The sequence below is a fragment of the Felis catus genome, chromosome B4 (assembly GCF_018350175.1).
Source record: "Felis catus isolate Fca126 chromosome B4, F.catus_Fca126_mat1.0, whole genome shotgun sequence".
In the NCBI taxonomy this organism is placed as follows: domain Eukaryota; kingdom Metazoa; phylum Chordata; class Mammalia; order Carnivora; family Felidae; genus Felis; species Felis catus.
The window spans coordinates 140,950,676-140,971,329 of NC_058374.1; the positions used below are offsets into that span (position 1 = coordinate 140,950,676).

General features: G+C 57.2%; 1 protein-coding gene across 1 annotated transcript; it reads right to left on the bottom strand.

Moving 5' to 3' along the window:
- Positions 1 to 11,088: 11,088 nt before the first annotated feature.
- Positions 11,089 to 19,261, bottom strand: LOC123386782. The gene is made up of 2 exons (XM_045062534.1): positions 11,876 to 19,261; positions 11,089 to 11,609 (listed from the first exon to the last, which is right to left on the bottom strand). Exon 1 carries the CDS (start codon positions 14,719 to 14,721, stop codon positions 13,507 to 13,509), a length of 1,215 nt encoding a protein of 404 aa, XP_044918469.1. The 5' UTR covers positions 14,722 to 19,261; the 3' UTR covers positions 11,089 to 11,609; positions 11,876 to 13,506.
- Positions 19,262 to 20,654: the final 1,393 nt, after the last annotated feature.

The window sequence follows — 20,654 nt, forward strand, 5'->3', positions numbered from 1 at the left end:
TTCAGATGGTAAATGCCGCTCGTATTGTCTCATTCCTTGTCTGTATTTTATTAATAAAGAGTCAAACATAGAACATTGGCTTCAGAGCTAGAATCCCTAAGTTAAGGACAATGAAATAAATGATGTTATAAAGATGCATTATTAATTGCCAACCGCATCTTGTAATATTCTGACAAGCGCAGAAGTGCAATGAATTCATCCCATAAATTCTTTGTTCTTTAATTTTTCAAGATCTCTTGATAAAGCCTAGAAGTGACACCCTGGGAGCTTCCTGTGGGGGGGGGGTTGGCTCTCCTCTGCTGCCTCCTGCCCGGCTGTCGTCCTGGGGTCCGGAAACCAGGGACACACATCTGTGCCTTCCCCGAGTCTGGTGCCACGCCAGGGGAGAGGTTGCCCCGCACAGGCTGCGCCCTGTGCCCAGGCCTGAGGTCATAAGTGGTGGGGACGGATCAGCGGGCGGGTCAGCGACTGTGCCTGTTTTCTCTGCTGTAGGACACGTGATGCATCTCCAGCACAAGGAGTGATTGTGGGTATATGTCCCATTTATCACAGTGCCTGTCACATGCCCAGAATGTCCTGTAAATCCTGTGGGAAGTGTCAGCCATATTCACACGAGCCCCCACAGCTGCCTCATAGCCCCCGGGAGCCCTGTCTCCCTTCCCTTGCTTCCCGTGGAACCCAAGGCTGGGGTGGGTGCCGAGTGGGTTCCAGCGGGACCCTTGCTGAGAAAGCTGACTCATCTCAGGGCCCCTCGAACCCTCCCTCCTGCGCAGCACAGGCCGACGCAAGGGCCGTTCCCAGACCCACGGCCCCCCGCCAGCCCCAGAGTTGGCCCAGCGAGGCCGCCCAGGGCCCTAGGTGGGGGCCCCTCCTCCCACCTGCTCGAGGGCCCCTGCGCCCAGGCCACAGGTCTCCACTCAGGGGGCACCCCACCTCCTGCTGGAAGGTTCCCTGAGCTGCCACCTGGCCCAGCTGCCCTCGGCCTCACTCGGGGACAGCTGCCGAGCACGGCTTGGGATGTTCGTGCTGCCAGCTCTGTCCAAGGGCCTCGTCCACGTCCCGTGTCCTGCAGGTAAGCCTGTGCTCAGCTGGTCACGACCATCCCGGCCGGTTTCTATCATAACCAGGAAACAGTCCTCAGACACCCGCAGACCCGTGGTGACCCGTGTGCACACTCGCTCCCGCTGGGTGGGTGACACCTCGGGAAGGAATCCCCCCGCCGTGCAGGTGAGCCCCTGTCCCCCCGAGGGGCTCCCGGTGCAGTTCCCCCCCCCACCCCGTCCCGCACATCAGCTCCCAGAACCTCTCTGTGCTCAACCCCGGCTGGACGCTGACCCCACTGCAGCGTCCTGGGCCGACCGGGCCTCCGTGGCGTGAAAGCATGCTGTCTCTGCCTTGGCCGTTCCCGTGCGGCTCCCACCCCGTCACCCCGACGGGCTCACCTGCGCCCCACCCCCCACACTATGAGGACTGCTGGGGGCAGGGCGTCCACCCGTTTCCCCAAACCACGGTCTCGTCCAGCGAGCTCGGCTGCTCACACGCGGCTGTGACAAAGGAGTGACCAACAGCCAGACCGCGCAGGCTGGGGCGCGAAAAATTCATCATGGGGCGTCTCCCACCGGAGCTCTGGACCCGCGGACTCCAGGGTCCGGCAGGATCCAGGACGAGTCAGAAGACGGGACCCAGGGCGGAGCGCGCAGCCACCTGTCCCCGCCCCCCTCCTCCCCTTCTTGCTCTGCCCTGCATTTCCTCACCCGCCTTGGGGCTGAGCATCCGAAAGGCGGGAGGTAGCCCGGGGCCGGAGGAGGCACGGCCCAGGTAGGCACCAAGTCAGCGCCTCTGCCACGGGACTCTACAGGCGGCTCCTGGGTGCGAAGCCCACTCCTGGCGCCTGGCCGACCCCCTCCCAGGGGCTCCTGAGTGCGGATGTGACACCTCGAAGGCAGGCGGGCGACGCCCCAGGGCACAGCGCCCACGTGAGCGTCCACGGGCCGCAGCACCGTCACAGGACACGAGGCCCCACAGCGGTTTGCAGAAGGAAACTTCATCCCCGAGACGGGGAAATGTTGGTCGAGGTTTTCCCTGTCTTTCTCATTACATTTTTTCTGAGGCTTTTATTAATTTAGTGGGGCTTCTTAATTAAAGTCTCAATGAATAATTGAAACGTAGTTTTTGATTATGCTGGACTCCGTGCCATTTTGAGTTGTAACCGCAACTAATAAATTAGTTAAATAGGTAGGACGATGAAATCTCGTCTCAAGGGGCGCACTAATAATTTCAGGAATTTATCTACATGCCATTCAGAGAATTTGTGCAGAAAAAAATCGATGATCAGAAGGAAAACCAGACCCAAATCTTATTAGCCAGCCAGGTCTGCTCCGTAAGCGCAGGACCCACTAACGACGCCCGGCTCCCCACCGAGGGGAGGAGGGACCTCGCCGGCCCGCTCTGGGAACACGTCTGCTCTCCCCCTGCTTTCCCCGTGCAGGGCGCCTCGGGAGGGCGGGAGGGGCATCTCCAGGGGTGCCCGGTGCACGGAGCTTCAGGGGAGCCCGTGTGGCCGCACCGCGTCCCCGGACAGTCCCCGCACCTGGTCCGCCGGGCAGGACCCCACTGGGCAGCTCAGACCCTGAACGAAGCTCAACACATACCTTGCATCGTGGATGCAAATGCGCCACGTCTGAGGAAAAGGCAGGCGGGTGGAGAGGGAGCTGGTCAGAGGTAGGGACGTCAGGGGCCCCGGGGCAACCGCGGGAACTCGGGCCAGACGAGGCCATCTCCCGCGGGCCCCCGCGCGGGAACTCCCGGGCTGGGGGCCACGGGCACCCGTCACCCCCATCTCTCCTCGGGCATAGGACCCAGCAGGGCGTGTGGGAGGCCACCGTTCCACACCCACGTCCATGTGACGTTAGGTGCTGGGAGGGTCTGGGCCCCGGGAGCTCGAGGAGCTGGAAGGTTTATGCCCGGTGAGAAAGGGCCCCTCCCCTGGGCCCCAGGGCCGGCACCGTCCCCTCCCAGCGGGACCGCGGCAGGAGCGGCCCCGCCACCCAACGAATATGCATTTCACGAGGGCCGGCTGTGCGTGAAACACGGCGCGTTTGTGCACACCAGGGCTTCCTGGAGATAAAGTTCGGGGCGGGTGTGGTCAATGCCCTGGAGGCTGTGGGCGCTCACGTGACCGGATGCGCGTCCTGGAGACCCCCAGCCTCCCCCAGGCCCCGGCACCCGCAGGGTCGCTTCCGGGTGCGTCCCCCAAGCAGGAGGCGAGGAGGTGGCCGTGTCAGCAGAGCCGCGTCCCCGCGTCCCTCACGCCTCCGGGGTGCCCCAGACCGCCTCACGCCCCCTCCGTGGCCTGCACCCGCCAGAATGGAAGGGGGACCTGTAGGCGTCCGCGGGGTGGGGCGTTCCGGACCCCACAACCTGCCCTGAATCCAGCTGATGGATCACTCGTCGTCCTGGAAACGGCTTGCTCCGTGTGCTCCGTTCCCGTGCCTCTGGGTCGGGTGAAAACGGACCCACCGCCAGGGTGGGAGTCGAGCGCGTTGCCCCATCTCGGGAACGGGAGGAACGCGTCGCGGAGCAGGTGCCCAGGGGGCTGGTGTGCCCGCCTCCCGCTGCCCGGAGCCCAACCCCCCTTGCTGCCAGGCCCACGTCTCCATCTCCTGCTCCGGGGAGGCCCAGCGGAGAGGGGATGACGGAACCACAGGCCACGCGGCCGCGGAAGGGCGGCCGGCAGAGGCTGGGAGCGCGGGGACGGGAAGGGCCACTGCACGTGGGAATCGGGCTCCCACGGAGCGCAGGCTCCGAACTGAGAAGCCAGAACCCAAGCCGTCAGCAGGGAGCAAGCAGCACGGATGGGTTTCCTCCCTCATCCTGTCTCTCCCTCCGCATCCTCTGATGCCACCTGGGCCCCCGAGCCGCCCGAGGCCTCTCTGCTCAGCTAGGAACGGCCGGAGCCCTGCCGGCGGCCACGCAGACGGTGTCCTGGCCACAGACCCAGTGCCCGGGCCTTGCCGGGGGCTCAGCCCGGGGTCGGCAGCAGGAGGCCAGCGGGGGGACGGGGCGGCGGGGGAGACCCTCCCAGAAGGGGGTGGTGGGTGGGCCTCACCGACCTCCCCCACGCAGACCCTGCAGGTGTGAGGCAGGCCACGCGGGGAGCTCCGGGCTCAGTGCCTGGGGTGTGAGCGCAGGGTGGGGGGAGACACTTGGAGGTGGTTTGAGGGCCTCGAACTGCCGGTGGACGTCTGTCGAGAGAGGCCAGGGGAGACCGAGCTAGGTGAGGCGAGGAGAGGGTCTGGGGGCCAGGCAGCTGCAGAGCGGTGCTCAGTGTAAGGACAGACGCAGGCGTGGTGGGGACAGACGGCGTTCCGAGAGGGGCTGAGAGACGGGGAGCCTGGGGAGGGAAGGGGAGGGAGGCCGGGTGTGGGGGCGAGGCCGGGGGCCTCCCACAGCAGGCGCCCAGCGGTCAGCGGGGACCAGGCGGACGGTGTCAAAGCACGGAGCTCGCTGTCGCCAGCGCCTCCTTGGAAACGCTGACGTTGGCGCACCTGCAGGCCACGCCCGTCCCCTTCCTCTTCCCGTCCTGTCCGAGGGGCGCCACGCGAGCCGAGGGCACAGGGCCCCCCCCCATGTCTCCCGACGGCCCCCCTGCATCCTGGGCGGCCTCCCACCCCACCTCTCGGGGGATGGACAGGAGCGAGTTTTAAATGCAAATGCACTTGCCGTTAACAGTTCTTTAAATGCTTAACATGAACAGAAGGTTCTATAAACGTTTCCCCTTCTGTCGAGCTGGAAAATCACAAAAAGCACCACTGTCTGTGGCTTAACGGAGCCTCTCCCTCAGTGACTGAGCAGGAGCACAGCTCTCCTGCCGGTTGTCTGAGATGCCGCACATCGGGCGTTTTCTAGAAGAATCCGTGGGGGTGAAACAAAGCCGCGTCACTACCCCGACCTCCGGCTCAGACTAATGTCAGAGTTCTTGTGGTCAGAGGAATGGGACGCGTGGTTTCAGGACCCTTCTCACCCATGCTCACGCCGCGCGGATCTGAGGTCACACGTTCGCTGGATATGTTCCCGCGTCACACGCCAACCAGACTTGTGAGCCTGGTCACACGTATCGCCTCACGTGTGCCAGGATCCATTCCTCGACTCCTGCCGACTCCTTCCTATCCCAGCGTCTGCATAACTTAGTGTTTTCGCACTAATTTTCTTTACAGTTTTCTTGGCTGTCCTGGGGCATTTATTCCAACATGTGGGCTTGAAGATCGTTCAGTCCGACGTTAACAATAAATCCACTGGGACTTTCATCCTGCGCTGAATTTATGTATTCGCTTGGGGAGAATCGACCTTTCGGTTCTGGTTAAGACTTTCTGACCAAGAACAAGGGGCCACATCCACTGTGGGCTGAGTGTGGCCCCGGAGATCCATACGCTGAAACCCTTGGTGCCCGGCGGTTGGAGGTGGGGTGTTTGGGGGTGATCAGTGCAGGTGAGGAATAAGACGGGGCCCTCCTGGTGGCGTCAGGGTCCTTGTGAGAAGAGCAGGGGTCACCGGGCCTCACCAGAAGCTGACCCCACTGGCCCCCGGCTGGGACCTCCAGCCTCCAGAACCGGGAGAAAACACATTTCTGCTGCTTGAGCCCCCAGGCTATGGTGTTTCCTTACAGAAGCCCAAACCGACAAAGACAGCTTCCCGTTTGTTCCCAAAGACGTGTGTCATACCAAACCCACACCTGTTTTAACTAGACGTCATCCTTGGTTTACTTCCTACCGCTTATTCCTAACACAAAGAATATCGGGGGCACCTGGGGCCCTCCGTCGGTTGAGCGTCCAACTCTCGATTTCAGCTCAGGTCGCGATCTCACGGTTCGTACGGTTCGTGAGTCCGAGCTCCACCTCGGGCTCTGTGCTGCCAGTGTGGGCCTGCTTGGGATTCTCTCCCTCCCTCCCTCTCTCTCTGCCCCTCCCCTGATGACATTCTCACTCTCTCTCAAAATAAATAAACTTAAAAAAAAAAGAGTATCTATTGACCTTGAAAATTTATCTTATATCTAGCAACATTTACAAAACTCTTACATTAACTCTAGTCGGGTTATTTTTTTCTTTTTCTTTTGTAGAACAATCTTTCTGGTTTCTTAACTATACAATTAGATTGTTAGGTAAAAAGCTGTCTCTTCTTTGCCTCACCAATATTTACACTCATGACCGAGTACTGAGTATTTGTCTTACTACGTTCGCTGAGCCTCCAAGGCTGCTGCCTGAGAGTGACAGGGGCCCTCACGTTCAAGGAAACACCTCAGTGTTCTCAGAGTCTTTGTGATTTCTCACATGTCATTCTGCACAAACTTTTGCCTTGGATTCTTGTTAGTTTTCTATTGCAGCATGACAAATTACCATAGATGTAGGGGCTTAAAATAGCATGGATTTTTAAAATTTTTTTTTCCAACGTTTATTTATTTTTGGGTCAGAGAGAGACAGAGCATGAACGGGGGAGAGGCAGAGAGAGAGGGAGACACAGAATCGGAAACAGGCTCCAGGCTCCGAGCCATCAGCCCAGAGCCTGACGCGGGGCTCGAACTCACGGACCGCGAGACCGTGACCTGGCTGAAGTCGGACGCTTAACCAACTGCGCCACCCAGGCGCCCCAGGATTTTTTATCTCAAAGATATACAGGGCAGGAGACTGCTGGGCCTGGCTTAGCTTGGGTTATGGACAGACTCATGTCAAAGCTCTAAACTCCAAGTGAGTTTGGAGGTGGGGCCTTTACAGAGCTGACCGAGGTTAAATGGGGTCGCACGGCTGGGCCCTGCTCCAGTGGGACTGCTGTCCTTGTAAGAAGAGGGAGACACCAGATTCCCTCCCACTATCTCTCCACTCGGAGGAAAGGGCGTGTGAGGACACAGGGAGGGGGCGGCCGTCTGCAAGCCAGAAAGAACACCTCACCAGAAACCACCCTGATGTACCCGCATCTTGGACTTTCAGCCTCAGGAACTTAGAGAGAATAAATGTCTGTTGTTAAAGCCACCAGACTGTGGTATTTGTTACAGCAGCCTGAGCTGACAGATACACTGGGTCCTCTGCTCTGGGTGCCATACGCCGGATCTGCTCACGGGCTGCATCCATATGGGGCTTGACTAGGGAGGGATTTGCTTCCAGATCCTCAGACTGCTGGCGGAATTCATTCCCTCATTGCTGTCACTAAGGCCCCCATTTTCTTGCTAGCTCTTGGCCAGGGACAGGTCTCAGCTGGTAGAGGCCACCCACACTTCTTCCACAGGGCTCCCCAGGCAGTCACAGTGTGGGTGCTGCCTCTTCAAGGACAGTAACATGTCTCTCTGATTCCTTCTCTGCCTAAGAAAAAGAGCTCGCCTGATTAGGTCAGGCCCACCAGGATAATCTCTGATTTGTCCAACAACACGACATAATCATGGGAATGATATCTGATTGTATTCACAAGTTCTACCCACTTCCAAGGGGAAGGAATTTCACAGGACCTATGCACCAGGTTCTCTTAGAATTCTGTTTGCCACAGTTTTTATTTAAAATAATTTATGTAGGGCGCCTGAGTGGTTCAGTCCGTTGGGCATCTGTCTCTTGACTTAGGCTCAGGTCATGATCTCACAGTTTGTGGGTTTAAGCCCCATGTCAGGCTCTATGCTGTCAGGGTGGAACCTGCTTGGGTTGGGATTCTCTCTCTCTCTCTGTCTCTCTCTCTCTCTCTCTGTCTCTCTGTCTCTCTCTCTCCCCACCCTCCCCCTGCTCACACCCTCTCTCTCAAAATAAATAAATAAACTTAAAAAAAATAATTTATAGGGGCATCTGGGTGGTAAGTTCAGGTCATGATCTCACAGTTAATAAGTTCAAGCCCCACATTCAACTTTGCCTTGACAGTGTGGAGCCTGCTTGGGCTTCTCTCTCTCTCTACCCCCCTCCCCCGCTCACACCCTCTCTCTCTCAAAATAAATAAATAAACTTAAAAAAAATAATTTATAGGGGGCGCCTGGGTGGCTCGGTCACATAAGTATCCGACTTAAGCTCAGGTCATGATCTCACATGTTGTGGGTTCAAGCCCCATGTCAGGCTCTACACTGTCAGGGTGAAACCTCCTTGGGATTCTCTCTCTCTCTCTCTCTCTCTCTCCCCACCCTCCCCCTGCTCATACCCTCTCTCTCAAAATAAATAAATAAATAAAATAATTTATAGGGGCGCTGGGGTGGCTCGGTCACATAAGTATCCGACTTAAGCCCAGGTCATGATCTCACAGTTAATGAGTTTGAGCCCCGCATTTGACTTTGCCTTGATGGTGTGGAGCCTGCTTGGGATTCTCATTCTCTCTCTCTCTCTCTCTCTCTCTCTCTCTCTCTGGCCCCCTACCCCACTTGCACTATCTTTCTTTCTTTCTCAAAATAAATAAACTTAAAAAATATTTTAAAATAACTAAATAAATAAAAATAATTTATAGATTTTATAAAATATCTTTTTTTGCCCTTTGGAATTTGTTGTATATTGTATTATGATAGATTTCCTGGTTCCTGATCATGTTTGTAAGTCAAAGTAAACAACCTAGAATATCCCTACTTTTTAAATGTTTTAAGGTTGTCTTGGTGGTCAAGTACAACCTAATTTTTTATATATTCAATCAATATGACAAAAGTGATTTTTCTATTTGAAGAACATAAATTATATTGTTTATTATTCATGTTCTCTATAGTCTTTATTTCCACTAGAACAGTATAATTCCAAAAAGATGCATTAAAATATCCCATTATACTTCTTTTTTTCATGTTATTCTGGCTTTTCTAGATTTTTCTCTATTTATTTAGTTGTTATACTGTTTTTTGCTTAGCAATTCACGCCAATTCAATTTAATGTCTCATAAATTAGGCGATGTGTTGTTATAATGACCTACTTTCCTTTCAAACGCCTTTACAGTTAAATTCCTTTTTGTGTGAAGCTAAAATTGTCACTCATTTATATTCAACCTCTATGCCACTTAATCTTAAGTGTTTCTTATAAACCATAGAGCTGAATTTTGTTTTCTAAATCAGTCTGTCATTCTTGCCACTTAAAGGAGAATTTATTCTATTCACGTTAAGTTGCATTAATATTCTTAATTTTATTTCTTCCCTGTTACTTATTTTATTCATTTTCAACTCTACCTTTTCCTACTGTTTTTACCTCCTCTTTTTTTAAAGTTTATTTTTTTTATTTGGGGGGGGGAGGGTGGGGGCGCAGAGAGAGAGAGAATCCCAAGCAGGCTCTGCACAGTCAGCACAGAACCGGACACGGGGCTTGAACCCACAAACCTCGAGATCACGACCAAGAGTCAGATGCTTAACTGACTGAGCCACCCAGGTGCCCCCTCCTCTCCTCTTTTTTTGATGTTGTGTCAAGTTTCTGTTTATCATCTTTCTTTTTTTCTTTCAACTCGGGGAGCCCCCCCCCCGCCCCACACCCTTGCAGTTCACAGATGGTCACTACACCTTCCTCCCCTACACACACACACACACACACACACATACACACACACACATCCTCGACACCTGCCCCGCCGACCCCTGGGCAGCTTGCAGACGTGCCTGGGCTGGAGGAAGTGATGCTCGGCACCCCAGTCACCCCGCTAAAGCCAGCACAAGTCACCAGCCTTCATCCAACCCCAGACTGGTCACCGGGCTCCGCCCAGGACGGAGACTGTCCCGCAGAAGCCAGCAGTCGCGACACTGATGCTTCTTGGAGGAGACGTGACTACCTGTCACGCAGCGACCTCACACAATAGCTGACGGGCCCACCACACACTCGGTGTGCCCTGCATGGGGCCACACAACTTCCACCCCCCCCAACACCAAAGGACTTACTGGAAAAACGCTTTCTATAGTTCCGTTTATGAAAGAAATCAGAAGAAATGCTTTTGTTCTGGTCCACACGCAGAAAATTAGATGAACTATAAAGTCTTAATGGGATGTCCGATAAAGCAGAAAGAAACTTCACTCCAGACACTGAATTGGCCTTGACATTTACAACTTCATTAAACAATGAAGCAAAGACACAGTGTTAGTAGCTCATGAAAGATGACAGCCCCAAATTCAGGCAAGATTGAGACATTTAAGGACATGAGATTGGGGCTTGAGGGTTTTGTCTCAGACACAAAGTTAGTGAACTTCATACTTATCCGATATTTATTCAAATGAATGATGGCACTTTATTTTAGGCCTGACAAGGAAGGTTTACGATAAAGACGACACTGAGCCCGAGCCCCCAGCTGGAGCCGCATCACCGCCCTCCAGAAAAGACGGGAACACGTCCTTGAGGCAGAAACGGGCGTGTGGTTTGATCATCCAGCAAGCGATGGTCTAAGACCGAGACCCTCTGAGGGCAGAATGAGCTCTTCTCCAGGAAAACACTGCTGGGGGTGACTATCCAGGGTCCCGGGGCTGTGCTGGTCTGTCCGGATGTCCCCATGGTGCTACAGGGGTCCCTGTCCACACCAACATGCTCCGGCCAGGCCCATGAACAGCCGGGTTCTGGAAACGCAGAGACATTCCTGGAGCGGGCAGACCTGGGGCAGAACTCCCGAGAGCCAGGTGGAAGGAGGGCTTTCCGGGGCGGGGACGGGAGGGGGGCTGGCCTCACCACGTGGCTTCAGGAGAAGAGGTACGATCAGAAGCCCCCATGTGGGGCCTCACCGGGTAACAGGAACAGCATGATACCCACAGAGCGGGGGGGGGGGGGCACCCACCCTCAGGGCCCAGAATTTGGGTGGATTTTAACAAAGACTGGTTCTCTATAGGCCCGAGCTCACAGTTTGCATGGATTCATCTGGAATGAGCCCACCCTCACCGACCTGTGTCACCAGCGGTTCTGGGGGAAGACGAGGGGCCACAGCAGGAAAGGGCTGCCCCCGCTCGACTGTCACCGGAGACCCAGGCCCCCGCCCACACCCCCACCCGCCCGCCCTGCAGGTACGGGACCCTGCACACCCTCTGCCCCCGGGGTTCCCTTCTGTCACCTTCTTGGGGCTGATCCGGGCTGTTTAGCTGTCCCCCCCAAAGAGGCCTGTGTCCCCACCCCCACGACGCCCCCAACTCGACTGCGCCAATTCTACTCCCACCTCCTCCCAGCCGCTAGCGGTGGTGCTCCTGAAAACTACGATGACGGCTCACGAATTTCAAGAGCGACACGTGCCACATGAAGAAAACAGAGTAACGGAAAGCCACGCGTGAAAGACACTGGAGAGTAAAGCCGCGTGGCCCTCCCCCCGCGGGTCCGGGCCGCCGTCCTGCTGCGACCCACACCCCGGGCGGGTCGCGCCCCAGGACCCGCTCACCACGGGGCTCCGCCCACGCCACCTCGTGGCCCTCAGCGAGGCCTGACTCCCACCACGAGCACCACCCACCTTGAGGCCCCGCACGAGCCGCGCGGCGTCTGAAAGACTAAACGCACATTGTGCATCGTTTCCTTGTCTGTAAAAACCTGGGTAATGTGGGAACCTCCGTGGCGTGAAGGCTCGAAACCATCGCGTACAAGGCACAGGGGCCCGGACACGCTCTGGAGCGGGGTTTTTTCTCTCACTCTTGCTGGGTCACTGGGCTCAATGTGGACTTTTCTATTTCCCTGAAATGCATGGTTTTAAATACATTAGGAAGGAGTTTCTGGGGCGCCTGGGTGGCTCAGTCGGTTGAGCGTCCGACTTCCACTCAGGTCATGATCTTGTGGTTCGTGGGTTCGAGCCCCGCGTCGGGCTCTGTGCGGACAGCTCGGACCCTGGAGCCTGCTTCTGATTCTGTGTCCCCCCCCCCCCCGCCCCTCTCCCACTCGTACTTTCCCCCTCTCTTTCAAAAATAAACAGTTAAAAATTTAAAACAAAATTATAACTTTACCTTTGACCATCTCTGCCCTGACCTTTCTTGGAGCCTCTGGTCCTTCTCTGAATGACTTCTGTCCACTGTTGGCTACACCGGCCGTGGCCTGGAAGGGGGTCCACCGGAGGGTCAGGGCTGCTTCCTACAAAGCAGAGCCGGGCAAGCACACTTCGGCCAGAAGACGTCGCTGAGTGAGGGCAGGTCAGGACTCACGGCACCCTGAAAACCCATCCTGCCGCGAAGGATGTGGTCCTGGGGGCACCGGGCCTCGCTGGTGGGTCTGGAAACAGAGCTCTCGGGGCATCTCCATGGCTGACAGAGCCCGAGGAGCATCCGGGGACTGGGCCTGGTCGGGCAGGAGGGGGCACTCTCTCCTCCCACAGCGCTGAGGACAGGAGAAAACCCTCCATTGACCAGGTGCCGAGCGTCCCGGCCGGGCCGTGGCGGCTTCCCAGGGAGAGGGAGGTGCTCCAGCTGGGAAGAGACACGTGTCCGGAAGCCACGTTCCTGAAGGGTAGCGGCGGAGACTGGGGGACGGACATGTGGCCCCGACCTCAGGAGCCCGGGGGGGTGGCCCCCGCAAGCCGCCCGCACAGAGTTCTGCCCTCGGGGCAGCCGGTGCCACCAGTCCGGCCACCCCGACCGACGCCGACGCCACCATTAAAAGAGCAACTCCCGACTTACACACGCCCAGCGGCTGTTCCTGCCTATTTATTTTTCCGAGTTACATCTTTACCAAAAAAAAAGTGCATCGACTTTATACAGACCAAGGATACTCGATGTTTAACACAATTTGCCAAATTCCTTCTTGATAATGGACAGTGTGAGCTTTTCAGACCAACGCCAACAAAAAGAGGGATTATTCATTATTCCCGAGTGCCAGGCGAGAAGCCAAGAATCCCACATAGTCACCTGGGCTAATCTGCACGAGGCTGTGTTCCTATCCGTCTACATTCGGGGAAGCTGATGCGGGGGGGGTGGGGCTGAGGTCTTCCCCGGGCCTCACGGCCACGAGGCGGTCACAGGAGGGAATCCCAGACCCCGCAGAGCAGGGCTGGGGGCTTCCTCCCCCCACTCACGCCTCCCAATGCCCGGTGACCTGGGGGCAGCGCCCAGCAAGAAGCAGAACCTCTCCCCTGCGTTGGACTCGCCCCTGCGCTGGACTGTCCTCGACTCACTGGGCTCCCGCAGAGACTCAGGGACAGCCGGCCCCACGGGCTACTGCAGGCTGTTCTGGGCGCCACACGGCAGGTGCACAGGGGCGGCACCGGGCTCGCCTGCTGGGGCCCCCTCGGTGGAGGACGGAGGCCCAGCCCCCAACCTGCAGGGCACACAGCCCGGCCAGGCCAGCCAGGACCACAGGACACAACGGCAGGTGCGGGGACGGCTCGTTACACACCCGGGGTGGCTTGGTCGGGCAGACCCAGCTGCCGTCTGCCGTCTGGGACGTAGGCACTTCCTCCTCCTGCTGTGCGGGGTTCTGACCGGCGTCAGCCGGACATGATCTTTAGGACTGCTGGGAACCCCTCCTAACTGTCCAAGGCCAGGCCTGGTCTCCTGGGGGCCGACAGAGTCTATGAGGCTCTCGTGGGCAGGAAGCGGCCCCTCCCCAGGGCAGCTCCGTGCCAGCCCGCCCACCCTCAGCGGCGCTAACCTCCCGCCAGCTCCCCGCCAGCCACCCGGCGGCTGTTTCTTGGGCTCCGTTCACTGCCTGTCTCTCCTTCCCCCTCCGTCCCTGACAGACGATCACACCGAGCCCCTGCACCCAGAAGCTGCAGAGTCTCTGTGAACGACACCAGTAAGGCCTCATTAGCACACAACAGCATCACCGTCACCACAGAGGGCCCGGCAGGAGGAGAGAAGGGAACAGAAGACAGGCCTGGGGTAGCCGAGCCCGCAGCTAAAGGGGTCTCCAGGTCACCAGGCCCCAGCATCGAGCCAAGCTCTAACCCCAGACGTTCTTCCCCTGGTTCCCCTGGTTCCCCAGCCGAGAGCCCTTTCTCAGGCATCATGCCCGGACCCGACCCAAAGTGCCACCGAGCCCCGGGGGAGACGGGGGCTGCGGCCAGCAACTCCCCACAAGCCAGCTGTTTTGGGGTTTGAGCAGAGGACACGAGAGAGGCCAGGGCATTTCCGTGATCGCACTCCTGTAGGGCTAGAGTCAGATCCTTCCTCGCGGGGCACCTGCCTCCCTCCGCCGACTGCAGGGTCACGATTACATCCGGAACACGGCCCAGCGCACCCCAGGCTCCGTGATCAGCAGCTCCCTGAAGGGGCTCGGGGTCCCGAGTGGGCAGAGCCGGGTGTGGGTGGACGGGCTCCATACCTCCCCTGCCCTCTGCCTTCCACCAGGATGTCTCCACCCAAATCTGGATTTGCGCTCTGGCCTCAGGTCCCTCAGGCTGTGCTGGGCAGCTGGGACCCGGCACAGGGTCCCCCTGTGGCCACTGCTGCCTCCTGCAGGACCCCCAGTGCCCTTGCCCAGGACAGGCTGGCTCTCTAGGCCCCAGCTGGACCCTGGGAACATGACTTGTGAGGGTGCCGTCTGCTCCCCGTGCCTCTGGGAATCCTACCTGTTCAGGTGCATTTTGGGGACCTCCCACCCACGGGAGTGAGGAGAGTGCCTCCACCCTGCACCCCAGGCGGACCCCTCCGGGGCGGCTGCTGTTCAGGCTCAGGACGCCAGAAGCCAGTTGGACAGACCCCCCCCCACCCCTCCAGCCCCGGCCGGGCTCTCTCTGGGGCGCGCCCTTTGCCTGAAGGCGAGCTCCTGGTAGAAGTGTCTGCACACCCACGATCTCTGAGCTGGGCCCCACAGTCGGGCTGCAGGCTGGCCACAGACCTGCGGGGGGCTCTGCCCGCATCCTGCTTATCCTGTTGGCTCGTATCAGGAGGTATTGGGAATGGCCGCGACTCCTGGGGCTGCATTATCCGCGGTGATGCCGGCAGCCGCCTGGAGACCATGCCAGACTTCACTCCCTGGAACTCCGGGCAGTGGCCCCCAGAAGCCACCGTTAGTGCACAGGTGCCCCCCTGTCCACGCAGAATAGCAGTGCACTCCTGAGCTATTTTTAAATACACAGCAGAACGCGAGTGATTGAACGTGTTATTAACCAATGATGGCTTGTGATCGTCAATTACTTAACTGAGAGAATCAAAGTACAAATTGCCGGGTTCGCTCAATTACTGCTAAAATGGTATAAAAGCATTTTAATTGTGATCAGAACGCGCACTCTCCGGTGTGGATATTAAAGGAATAATGAGCAGTCATAAATACAGTGACCCATTTATCTCCTTATCTGCTTACCAAACAGAAACATCACATCCCGGCAAACGGACCCAAACGGCAGAACCGAGTTAATTAGGTTTCCTGAATTAGTGGAACATCTAAATTGGATTCTATTCCAGTGTTTAGTTGAAATTTATCTTAGCTTGGAGCTGGGTTTCTGGATGAAAACAATAATCAAGTCAAGTCAAGTAAAATAATGAACCTAATATAAAATTATATTCTTAAAAAAATTAAAGTTAAAAACCCACTCCTGGGACCTATTTAATTTTTTCCCCTTTTTTGCGAAGGTGGTTGCAGAACTCAGAAGTGATTTCAGGTAAAGAGCCAGACGTTATTCCTGCTGCACCGGGGCCCCTTCCCTGTCCTCGCTCGTCCTCACTCAGCGGCATCAGGGGAAGCCGCTTGTCTTTGGGATTGGGGTTTTGCGAGCTCAGTAAATGACAAGCATTCTGTGCTGCCACAGCCCCTGGCTGCCCCCCAGGAGGCCCAGCCCGGCAGCAGCACCTCGCATCCCCTTGTTCAGGGTGTGAACCAGCGGCCCCGGACCAGCCTGCCACCTTGGTGGTGATGGGGGCCCAGGGAGAAAGGGTGCCCGCTGACAGTTCCGTCTAAATGCCCGTCTGTCCAGCACTCACCCACCAGGATGGGCAGGAGGACAGAAATGATGTGGAGGGGTAATATTCTACAAGCTAAGAGATAGGAATCTTCCACAAATCTTGCTGGACCATCTGTGAGACAGATCCCAGAGACAGAAGACCTACACGCCCCACAGGTCAAAGCCGGCCGCTCCAGAGCAGCACCTTCCAGAGCATGGGGGCTGTGAGGGGCGGGCCTGGAAGGAAGTTAAGAGGTGCTGACACCCTGGTCACATTCGGGAAGAGGACAGACACACTGAATAACCTCAGACTTCATCATAAAAAATATGCTAAAATGCAAGAGTGATAAATATTCTTTATTCGTATAGACACACACACACATAAAATGTACCAAATTGAGGGAGACAAACTGAATACACAGGCTAATGATTATATAGTTCTCCGCAGACACTTCACAGACATTGATTCACTTACTCTTCACCCAAACACTGTGAGAAAGGGCTATTATTATCCCGTTTTACAGAGAGAAAATCAAAGACACCTGGAGGTGAGGTGCTTGTCCAAGAACACTTAGCTGGTAAGTGGTAGAACTAGAATCCAAAGAGGGGGCCGCGTCTGTCCTCAGTCACTGAAATGGGTGCCTCTCAAGAAAATCACGTCAATAAGACTAACGGCAAGAAAAGAGGGACAAAACAGAAGCAAAGAGAGGGGTCGATACCCACAAAGAACAAAATAAGTTGGCAGATTAGTCCAATTATATGAGTAACCCAATAAATATAAATGAGTTAAATATACCTTTTAAAAGGTGCAGGCTCTCAAGCACATCATGTTAAAACAATTCAAGCCGTGTGGTGTTTACAAGCCTTAAAAAAGTACAATGAGGGGGCGCCTGGGTGGCACAGCCAGTTAAGCATCTGACTTCAGCTCCGGTCATGACCTCACAGTTTGTGGGTTCAAGCCCCAATGAGGATAATGTGTGTGTGTGTGTGTGTGTGTGTGTATTTAATACGGTTAGAGAAAGAGGGAGAAGAGAAATACAGGCATATCTTGGGCAAATAGCATTGAAAGCAACAAAAAAAGAACAGTTCTGATTTTCTACAAGGAGCAATGGGCACTTACCAAGGAGATACAGTCATGTTGAGAGTAAAGGCAAATATTAAGGTAACTTCGAAAACCGTGGAGAAAAGTGGAAAGAGCCACGGGAGACAGACAGCTTCAGCCACAGCGGGAGCTTGTCAGCACAGACCCCTCAGAGGATGGTCTGATGAGTGAGCAGTGAGAAGCGTCCAGAAGCCTAAACAGCAGAACGGAGAGGTTTGGGGCCGCGTGTGACCTGTGAGCACCACACGCGGCCAGCCTGCCTGTGTTCTGTGGCAGCGCACCCGGGGCGCATGCAGACGGCCTCCCCGGGCCTCACCCACTCCCCTGCCCTGCCAGTCCTCATCAAGGTGGGCCCGGCTCAGGACACGCTGTGGCAGGAGACTCCCGCGCACAGCACTCTCCCTTCCCTGAATGGGGAGAACGCCCGTGGTATGAAATTCAGCAGCTCACCCATTGCATCTTATTTTACATGTGGGTGCCAAGAGACGCGGAGTGAGCGGAGGCCGAGCCTTCTCGGGCCTGGCTGCCGCCTGGCCAACCGGCAGGGCCCGACATCAGCGTCCCTGGGGCCCACTGGCGTGGCTCCCCGGAGCTGGCCGTGCGGACTGGCTCCAAGCCGTGGCCTGGACACCCGAGGCTGGCTGAAGTGGCTCCCCAGGACCCCTGGGGGGGTGGGGGGGTGGGGACAGTGACGGGACCTGTCCTCCAGAAGCAGAGCAGCAAAGCCCAAGGACCCCAGGCATGGTGAGCAGGTCACGCGGGCAGGGACCGAGGGAGCATGCAGGCTCACCCAGAGTTGGGGTCGAGCAGGAGCCTGGAGCGCACAGGAAAGGCCAGTCTTTGGGCGCCCAAACCAAACTCGCACCCTCAGCACATCTGGCGACGGACCCTCGGCCACTGTGGACAGCCGTCCCAGGATAAGGCCCCCGGCCCAGAGCTGTGGACATTTGCGCCACGTCATTCCTGCCTGGGACCGTCCTGTGCGCCCGGGAGCAGATGGCGAGCAGCACGCAGGCTGCACCCCCTCGACGCCCACAGCATCCACTGGAGGTGGTGACACACAGTAAAGCCTCCGTGCACTGCCACTGCCACAGCCACGGCTACAGCCCTGGGGGGCAGGGTCTCCCAGTGGATGCCCGATGACCTCCAGGCGGCTCCTCCCTCAGCCCTCAAGGCCTCTGTGCCTGCCTGCGGTGGCCAGACGGCGTGCGGTACGGGCGTGGGTGGCTGATTGTCGCGTAGCCTCCCGGGGGCGTCACACTGCACAGAGCAGCACGTGGGTCATTTTGCACGTAAATCCTGGTGACATCTGCAGTAACCCAGGGAGAGTCACCAATAGGGCAGGAACTCAGGCCGACCTATCTCTGTTTCTATTACGCTATGCCACGAACGCCAAGATTCCTTTCATCCGCGTGCCGGGCACTGGTTTCGGAGGGAGACACAGACAGCTTCCCCAGCGCCCGTCTGTGGCTCAGGACGCCCTCCGTCCTCCAAGACGCAGCGTTTACAGGGGACGGCGGGGAGTCTGAGTTCATCAGCCCGCCTCTCCACTGACAGCACATTCCAGCCACGCGGTACAGGGCCCGGGAAGGGTCTCAACGACTGAGAAGGCACCACCGAAATCGTGCAAAAGGCAATCGGGGAGCTGCAGACGGCAACCACCGGGACGCCCGCGAGAGCTTCATATCCTCAATCTTCATTTTCCACCTCCTTGATCTGCACTTTGATTAGCTTTTCACTTTCCCCATCTGCCTGGATCTGTCGCTATTAATTCACAATAGATTTTCTTGTGCCCTTGTTCCAACCGTCTCCTCCACCCGCGGAGCCCGACAAATCACCTCTGTGCGGCACCCGACATCACCGTCACCCAGACGAGGCGGCCAGGTTAGTGAGTGACGCGTTTCCACGCTTCGGACACGGGCAGGGCGGGCAGAGAGCGGACTGGCGGGGACAGTGTGCAGGACAGGCCGTCCCCGGCGAGACGCCCCTCGGCCTGTCGTTCTGGACCCCAAAGCAAAGAGCAGCACGTTCCGGAAACCTGCCAGCTTCCCATCTGGGACACCAAAGGACGTGCTTTGCCTTAAAATGACGAGAGGCACAGAGTAGTGAACAAACAGAGCCCCGTTCTCGTGGAAGGCTTGACGAGGTCCTGGGGGGAGACAGAGGGGACTGGGGGTGCAGAGGGGAAGTCAAGGCACAGAAGACAGCGAGTGAACTGCACCCCCCTGTGCCACGTGGGCACCCCCAAACCTTGTGCCATTGGATACCCCCAAACCTTGTGCCACGTGGACACCACCAAACCCTGTGCCACGTGGATACCCCCCAACTCTGTGCCACGTGGACACCGCCAAACCCTGTGCCACATGGACACCCCAAAACCCTGTGCCACGTGGACACCCCCAAACCTTGTGCCATGTGGATACCCCCAAACCTCGTGCCACGTGGACACCCCCAAACCTCGTGCCACATGGACACCCCCAAACCCGGTGCCACGTGGACATCCCCAAACCCTGTGCCACGTGGACACCCCCAAACCTTGTGCCACGTGGACACCCCTAAACCTTGTGCCACGTGGACACCCCCAAACCCTGTGACACGTGGACACCCCCAAACCCTGTGACACGTGGACACCCCCAAACCCTGTGCCATATGACCCCCCAACTCTGTGCCACGTGGACACCCCCAAACCCTGTGCCATGTGACCCCCAAACCCTGTGCCACGTGGGCACCCCCAAACCCTGTGCCACGTGGACATCCCCAAACCTTGTGCCACGTGGACACCCCCAAACCCTGTGCCATGTGACCCCCAAACCCTGTGACATGTGGGCACCCCCAAACCCTGTGCCACGTGGGCACCCCCAAACCTTGTGCCACGTGGACACCCCAAAACCCTGTGACACGTGGACACCCCCAAACCCTGTGACACGTGGACACCCCCAAACCCTGTGACACGTGGACATCCCCAAACCTTGTGCCACGTGGACACTCCAAAACCCTGTGCCACGTGGACACCCCAAAACCCTGTGACACGTGGACACCCCCAAACCCTGTGACACGTGGACACCCCCAAACCCTGTGACACGTGGACACCCCCAAACCTTGTGCCACGTGGACACCCCAAAACCCTGTGCCACGTGGACACCCCCAAAACCTGTGCCATGTGGATACCCCAAAACCCTGTGCCACGTGGATATCCCCAAACTCTGCCACGTGGACACCCCCAAACCTTGTGCCACGTGGACACCCCCAAACCCTGTGCTACGTGGGCACCCCCAAACTCTTCCTCCTTCAAGTTCCAGGGAAACCCCAGGCTCCTTGAGGTCTGTGGCTCCTGGGGCCCCACTCGGCCCGTCCTCGGCATCATCAGCTACCACCTAGGTCCGTCTCCGGGCTCTCGCCCCCTCACCCCAGAGGCCCTGTCCTGGGAAGCCTGTGGCTCAGTGGCCCCCTCCACCTCCAGGGGCGCTGTCTCCCCGGCAGTTTCAAAGGTCTCATCTGCACGTGTGTTCTCGCCCCTAGGGAACCCATGTGGCACATCCCAGTGCAAAGTTTCAATCTGACCAAGAAATGCTTCTCACCTACGCCTTCCTCCAAAGGAAAAATAAACCAAGAAGCCCTCCTAGTTCCAACTGAACCACAATCACTTACACGTTAAAACATATTTTTACATTACAAGCCGATCATGTAATTCTTTGGTCTAAATTACGGGGGTAGGGCCATCCTGCCGGTTTTCTGGAAACGAGTCACGGTCCGCGTGGGGGGGGGGGGGTCTGGAGGCCCAGCCGCGGTCCGCATCAGGAGAGTCCAGTGG

Bases quoted from the DNA above. Each gene is read 5' to 3' on its own strand.
- LOC123386782 (XM_045062534.1), bottom strand. From the start codon at position 14,721: ATGCGGGCAGAGCCCCCCGCAGGTCTGTGGCCAGCCTGCAGCCCGACT.